The sequence below is a fragment of the Grammomys surdaster genome, unplaced genomic scaffold (assembly GCF_004785775.1).
Source record: "Grammomys surdaster isolate TR1022 unplaced genomic scaffold, NIH_TR_1.0 334, whole genome shotgun sequence".
NCBI lineage: Eukaryota > Metazoa > Chordata > Mammalia > Rodentia > Muridae > Grammomys > Grammomys surdaster.
In genome coordinates this window covers 2,235,878-2,243,503 of record NW_021604753.1, presented here as the reverse complement: position 1 = coordinate 2,243,503, position 7,626 = coordinate 2,235,878, and the positions used below count along the sequence as shown (strand labels likewise).

The following is a 7,626-nucleotide window of genomic DNA, read 5'->3' as shown; positions in this document are numbered from 1 at the left end:
CACTTGCACTCCCACAATATGATGGTGCACACTTGCACTCCTACAATATGATGGTGCACACTTGCATTCCTAGCTCTGAGGCCAGGTCGGGTGGCAGGAGGATTAATAGTTCCTCGGCTACATAGGGTATTCGAGGGCAGCCGCAAATACATGAGACATTGTCTCAAAACAAAACATAAAACCAAAAACCAAACAAGTGAAGAGCAGCAAATCTCCAGAGAAAGTTAGACCCCTGGGAACCTTCAGGGCAGGTTCTGGGACTTGGATCTCCCTTTGGAAATATTAGCATCTTATATTTGCTTTCTATATCAGAAACAAAAGTAATATATGTCCCCTAGACAGGCCACGATCATTTTCTGTCTATTTGGCTGAGTTGTCTTCCTTTAGATCTGAAATGGCTGGTCCTCACCCTTAGGTTTCTGCTATAATGTTGCCTTCTCCAGGAAGCCTCCTCCGACTGCTCATGTTTAGCGCCCCCCACCCCCACCCTCACGATTAGTGCTCAGTGTTATCTTCTTCCCTTTGTAGCATGGTCTCAAGGTAAGTTGATTGGTTATTAGTTGTGATCGAGTTATCATTTGATTGTTTTATTGTCTGGCTCTTTCCATTATCATTCACAGTAAGAAATGTAGGGACAAGCATCCTATAGCTGTGTCTTGAGTGCCTAATAAAGACAGTTCTATTTCTATTGTTCTGTTTCACATGGCATAACCTATTCCATCCATCTGTCCATCTGTCCATCCGTCCGTCCGTCCATCCGTCCATCCATCCATCCATCCATCCATCCATCCATCATCCGTCCGTCCGTCCGTTCGTCCATCCTTCCGTCCATCCATCCATCCATCCATCCATCCATCCATCCATCCATCTAATGGTTATCTTAGATATTCAATACTTATTGGATGTCTACTTTATGGCCAACACTGAGCTGTAACTCTGATACAGTGATAACTGATGCAGGTGCAATTCTTTCCCTCACATACTGGAGGGAAAGGTAACACAATGAAATGTACAAGAAAATTGATACTAGGTTGAAGCTTGTGAAATTGCCAATATTCAGTCATTTTTCAACCTCAAAGATAATATGTCAACACAGTTGTTCTAAACGGGGCTAAGAGAGAGTGTGTGGAGTGGGGAAGGCAAAGGAATCTAAGTGTAGCTGCTCCTGTGAGGGGCTCAAATGAAGTCCGGTGCTTCAGGAAACAGAATTTTTCAATACATCAATAATACATCAAAAGCTTTATTATATAGAATTATCAAGTCCAAAATTTGCCAAGCTCATGTCTCAGATCAAGCCTGAATGTTGCCAGAGAATATTCCACAGAACTAGAAAGGACAAATGCTCAGGTTTCACAGCTGCCTGGTGGGAGAGTCTGTTAGTTGGGGAAGGATCAATCTTTTGCCCTATTCAGACCCAAACAGACACCAGGACTATTTGTTAAACCCTTAAGTGTTGGCTTGTTTTGATGAATGGAATGCCCTCCCCCCCCCAAATCATTACAGGTTTTGACACATCCCTACCTAAAACTGGGTTTAGTATGCACCACAAAATATGCTCATTTGGCAACTAGTGTATGCCAGGATCTCTGAACAAATATGAGGTGTGCTATAAAGCATAAGTTCTGGACTGTGGAGAAGGTGAGAAAATAAACCTTACTTTGAAGTCTGTAGTTAGTTGTGATGTCTTCCTGCTTCCACTAACTACAGTTCCAAAGCATTGTATGCACTAAGGATGATGTTCTCACGTGTAAATAAATCCACATTTTGAATGTTCTACTTGAGAGTTTTGATTATTTTTTGCATGACTTTGTTTTAACCTGAATGTTTTAACTTTGTAAGAAGGTAATGGAGAGTGGAGTTCTCTCCTCCTCCTCTTCTTGCTCCTCCTCCTCTTCTTGCTCCTCCTCCTCTTCTTCTTCCTCCTCTTCTTCTTTTTCCTCTTCCTCCTGCCCCTCTTTTCTCTTCTGCATCTCTATTCTTCTTCCCCACCCATATCCATCTTTTCCATTTTCTCCATCTTCTCTATTTCCATCTCCATCTCATCTCTATCTCCTTCATCTCCATCTCCTCCATCTTCGACTTTTTCATCTCCTCCATCTCTCCCTCTGTCCTTTGCTTACTCTTTCCCTGTCCTGTTCTCATTGTGGACTCGCTGTGTAGCTTAGACTGGCCTTGAACTGGTCGTGTAAACTAGGGTAGCCTCAAACTTGCCATGGCTGGTGTACAGGTGTGTACCACCATGCCTGGTCTGCCATGTTGTTGCTTACATTTGCAGATCTGCCTTCAGCCTGTGGGTTTACAGAGGTTAGCTCTTCATTTACCCACATGCCTGCTTTATGGTGATCAGCTGACATATAGTTTATAATTTAATGTGTACTCTGCCTGTGGGACAGGTGTGACTGAAGGAAGGGTCCTGGTGAAGGTGTCTCTGGGGCTTCCCTTGATCCTTGGTCCCTGACTCCTGCCGTCTGCTAGTTGGATCCAGTGCAGACAGTGGCATCAACATACAGAATTTAATTGATTTCTCATTTTAATGACCAAAGACTATTAAAGCTAGGCTTACGGCTGATGGAGAAAGCTCTACTATTTTGGGAGTGAATCCATGGGGAATCTGATGAAAGTTATGGCTTCTTTGCTCAAGAAAAAACAAAGCACAAACAAATTTTCCATTCAATTCCAGAAGAATTCAGCGATCCTTTGAAGCCCAGGATGAAGAACCTGTTTAGAAGTGAAAAAGGCAAGTTAGGTTTTACAAGGTCCTGTGTGTCTCAGAACTGCCTTCCCTGAAGCCTTCCTGAGTTTCAGACCATGCCTGTTGCACAGAGGCAGGGAGGGGCATGAACTTTGACTTCAGGCATTCAGGAGTGGGACTCCAGTCACTCCTTCAGCCAGTAGCAGAACTCATGTGGGCAATTCCTTACTCTAAAATGGGTTGCAGCTGTGTACTTTGTCATGTTTGCCCCTGTTCCACCTTTACTAGCTTGCTTGCCTGTGCCTCAAGTATCTAATGTCTTTCTTGCCTTGGAGCCTTTGTGCTTTTCTGTATGGTCTGCTGCCATGTTCTTTCTGTCACCTTCACCCGTGTGAGCTAGCTTCCTGTTACTGCTGCCACCATCTAAGCTGATCAACTTACACAGAGGAAGAGTTCATTTGGCCTATAGCCTAGGAGGTTTCAGCTCATGATCTGTTGACCTTGGTGTAAGGTGGCATGTCTTGGCAGGAGCACATGGTAGGACACAGCTGTTCTCTTCATGGCCAGAAAGGCAAACAGTGAGAACAGGAAGTGACCAGTCCCACGTCCACTGCCTCCTGTGACTGCAGACCTCCAGTTATCTCCTCCTCTTAAGTCTCCACTACCATCCTCAGCATCATGATGAAAACTGAGCCTTTGCCATGGACCTTTGATGGACAGTCCATTTCCAAGCTGTAGCATCTCGTGACCAGCCTATTGCTTCTGCTCACTCAAGTCTCACCTCTTCATAAGATGTTGTCTTGGTATCTCTCCCCATCTCTCTAACTTACTTCTTAGCTACTAAGTCTGATGAAGCACTAACTGGCCCTCCCCTCCCTCGAGTCCTTCCCTGTCTTTCAGCAGTCAGTTCCCACTCTCTGTCTCCCACATAGCCTCTGGCAACCACGATCGTACTCTTTATGGATTTGTCTATTTTAGACACTTGCTGCAAGTGAAATCACACAACCCAGGCCTTTTTGTGTCTGCTTTCTTTCACTGGCCATAAGGCTTTCAAGTTTTATTCACATCTGGACTGGTGTCTGGCCTCTAGTCTTCCTCTTCACGGCTGAGTAATATTCCATCCTGTACACTGCATTGTACTTTTTGGCTGATGGACGTTTGGACTGTTTCTACTTTGGGGCTGTTGTTATGGCACCTGGCTCTGTTGGCTGTACCATTTCTTGTTGTTTATTTCAGCTCTTGCTTATTTTTATTTAACATATCTATTTTTACTCTCTCCCCTAGAACATAAGCTCCAGGAAAGCCACGCCCTCTCTCAGCCTTGTGCGGTGCTGTATCCCCAGGGCCTCCTGGCATGCATGGCGTACTGTAGACAATAAACATCTGCTGAATGGACAAACGTGTGCCTGCTGTTGTTATTCTCCTGTCTCTAATGGAGTCCATCTTGTCCTCTGGCCTCGTTAGGCCTCCAGCCTCACTGCCCTGGCCTTCTCTCCCTTCAGACTTCTCCTTGGCTGCTGTTCTTACCGTAACCTACCACCACAGCCATGGTCCTCATGCTTGTCCCTGTTGCTCTAGCACAGACTCAAGACTTAACCTGAACATGCACTTGGCATATGGGGAATGCTTTCAGAGACGTCTCCCACATGCCCAGCTCTAGGGTCTAACCCTCTGGGTTCAGATGAATCTAGTAAGTTTTAGCATGGTTCGGGGTGCCTTACCTATGAGTATCACTGCCATTGCTGACTTCAGCAGAGAGGCTCTGCTGAGCTCTTGGTGGTCTGGGCACACCCCACCAAAACAGTACCTTTCCTTTCTCTGTCTCCTTTGATGTGGAGAGTCCACTTGGCTAGGAATGTCAGGGTGTATTCCCTAAAACATGGAGATAGGGCTTGCAGGTGTGTACCTCTTCCTGGCCCAAGAGGAGATTAGTATGAAGATGTCCATCGGCCTGTTGGTTCCTGGGATCACTCATTATTACAGAGATGAGTTTCCTGGTTGTTAGAGAACATCTTCATGCTTCTAGTTGGCACCCACAGTGGCTGGTTGGTCCTCCCATCTTGCTAGGCTTGCAGATGGAGATCGCCATCCCTGCAGGTAAGTACACATGGGACTCAGGAGACTGGAGAACTCTTCTGTGCTTGTGAGACATGAAATCAACTGTCAGCACTCCACCTAGCTTCAAGTGCACAAACAAAGGGGGAAAACAGAAAGTGGTTCCAGATGACCAAACATGGGGAGGGACTCACATGTAAATAAGACTCTGGTACTATGTATGTTTAAGAGTGTTTGCATATTTCTAAATGTAAATATCATGGACGATAAGTAAAGAGGGAGATGTGTTGGAAAGTTTGACCTTAGGGTGTGACAGCTGTCTGACTTTGTTCTAAGTGCAAGCACAGCTTATTGTGAGGTCAGGTCATTGATATCACTTGAACTTTGTTCCTATCCTCTTTAAAAAAAAGACTAACAACAACACCAACAACACCAACAAACCATTGGCTGAAGTCTGTGCTGCACACTGGCTGTGTGGCCTTGAGCAAGTTAACTCACCTCTATGAGCCTTTGTTTATTTTTCTGTAGAGAAATAATACTCCTTATAAGCCCACAAGAAGGTCTATATTCTTTTGCTTAGGTAAGGGATGACATTGCTGTTAGCCTAGTGATTGGTAGGTAAGGACTGAGTAAATGTTACTAATACAGGGCCATTGCTAAGTGAGAGGTGTTGGCATCTGTGTTAGGCACAGAGGACTCAGCCTCTGGGGTGGAGCCACAGTGCATGGACTCATCATCTGACCCCTCAGCAGCAACGTTGGGTAGATGACCTTGCCAGTGAGCAGTATGTATGTAGTATGTAGCGTGTAGCATGACTACATAAGCTCTGCTCACAGTCAGTTTACTGCTTCTGTGTTTTCCTCTGCTCTATCCCTGACTGGAATGGTGGCTCTCTGGAAGGAATGGCTTTCTTGTTTGTCCAATCTGGGCAGTGATGGGCACATGGTTCGAACTGCTGTATTGTGAGTGAGCAGAGTTCTGTTCTTTGTTTCTCCAGAGCCCTTGCAGATGTTATGAGGCCACAGGGCCACTGCAACACTGACCACATGGAGAGAGACCTTAACATTGTGGTCCACGTGCAGCATTATGAGAACATGGACACAAGAACCCCCATAAACAATCTCCGTAAGTACAGGTCACTGGCCACAGCCAGTCCCACAGTAATATGGCAATAATAACTTGGTGGGATTTCCTGGGGCAACTCGAGGATGAGTTAGATTTCTCTGCTCCATGGGAAGCCAAGTTTGGCACTGTAAGAGTTGACATGGTTCTGTTGTCTGTTAACTAGTGAGCCACTTGGTTGGTTGTTTTGTTAATTACTAGATGACTTGATTGGTTCATCATTGTTGATCTATAAACTTGGTTCTCATGCTGGGGACTTATTAACCAATGCGTTATTTCATTGGTTTGGTTCATTACTGATATGTTAGTTAATAATCTATCTCATTGGTTCATGTTGATTGGGTTGTGATTGCTATTGGTTCATCTTGACTGGGTTATGGGTTAACCAATTGTTTTATTTGCCTTCTGAGGTTGACCAGTTGTTATTTTTAGGTTTCATGCTGCTTTCAGTGAACATAGAATTTTATCTTTTAGAACATAAAATGAGCTTCACAAAAAAGACCTATAACAACCCCCACTGTGTGTGTGTGTGTGTGTGTGTGTGTGTAGTGGGGATGAATACGCATGCTTCTATAGTAGTAAATTTGCTTCTCTCCTCTGCCATGGAAAGGGGGAGCTTCTTTCACTATTGTGTTTCAGTAGTAGTTTTTCCTGGGAAAGAGAATCCTGGGGAATCCTGGTTTATTTTCTCAGGTTTCCTTACTTCCAGAGTCTGTGTAGACAACACACAGTGGAGCTGATGCTCCTGTTAGAAGCTGAGGAACAATGAGGTTGTTTGAATTTGATAAGGGCACATTGCTACACTGGTCATTCCTAGCAATCATGTTTTCAGGTCAAAGCAATGTGAAGAATTATGCTTGAAAGCAGCAGAGGCAGGCAGTTGAAGGGCACATCAAACCACAGTCGGAGGTTCCCAAAGACAGCAGAAGCACCGGTGTCATGCACTTCCCCAGGATGGGCATCCTTTGCTGGAATGCCCCCGCAAGCTGCAAGGATTGTTCATTTTGCTGAGGCATAGTTGCAGACTGTTGGGTTGCAAATTTTATAATCAATGGGTAAGAAAAAGGTCTGCATAGGGTATGGGGATTTGACATAGATGACATGGATTCTCTGATTCCACATGGTGATAATTTTTCATGGTTTTGGAAATTCTTGCAGTGATTGACAATGACACAGGTAGGAAAATAAGCTACCCAATGGGATATTTCATGTTTCATTTCATTAAACAATCACATATTATTTATCTGTGAACTAGATCATAATATGGTATTAGAAATCAACACACTGTGGTGCAAAACACACGAGCTTTTTCTTTTGAAACTTTTATTTCCAAATCCCAGAGAGCCTGAAGATATAATACACTCCAACCACGGTTGCACCTGGTTGTATTTGCTCATGTTCCCAAGTTTGATGAATGCGGACCCTCAAACAAATGGGGGCCACCAAAGTATGGAGTTTCTGGCTGTAGAGGGTGTTGGCATGGCTACTGTAGGAGGATGTTCCTGGTGAGCCCCAGGGAGAAATCCATGAATGCTATCTCCAGCATTGAGTTCTTACAAGAGTCTCCATGGACACTGCTGTCATGTAGTCCTGCCAGGTTGACCCAGTCCTTTCCCCTCAAGCTTTCTTGAGAACACATGACTAAGAACAATAGGGAGCATGTAGTCTTGTAAGTTGAATTTACAATAGAAAGATAAATTGTATGCAAAATCAATATGTGAATGAGTGGTTAACAGTAAGAATGAGCTTCTTTGTAA

General features: G+C 44.4%; 1 protein-coding gene across 2 annotated transcripts in view; it reads left to right on the top strand.

The window, feature by feature from the left end:
- Positions 1–7,626, top strand: part of Shisa9 (shisa family member 9) — a 299,449-nt gene that overhangs the window by 7,263 nt on the left and 284,560 nt on the right. For both annotated transcript variants that reach the window (XM_028778375.1, XM_028778374.1), the window contains exon 2: positions 5,745–5,872. In XM_028778375.1, the coding sequence (XP_028634208.1) occupies positions 5,745–5,872 (128 nt within the window). The remainder of the gene's footprint in view (positions 1–5,744; positions 5,873–7,626) is intronic.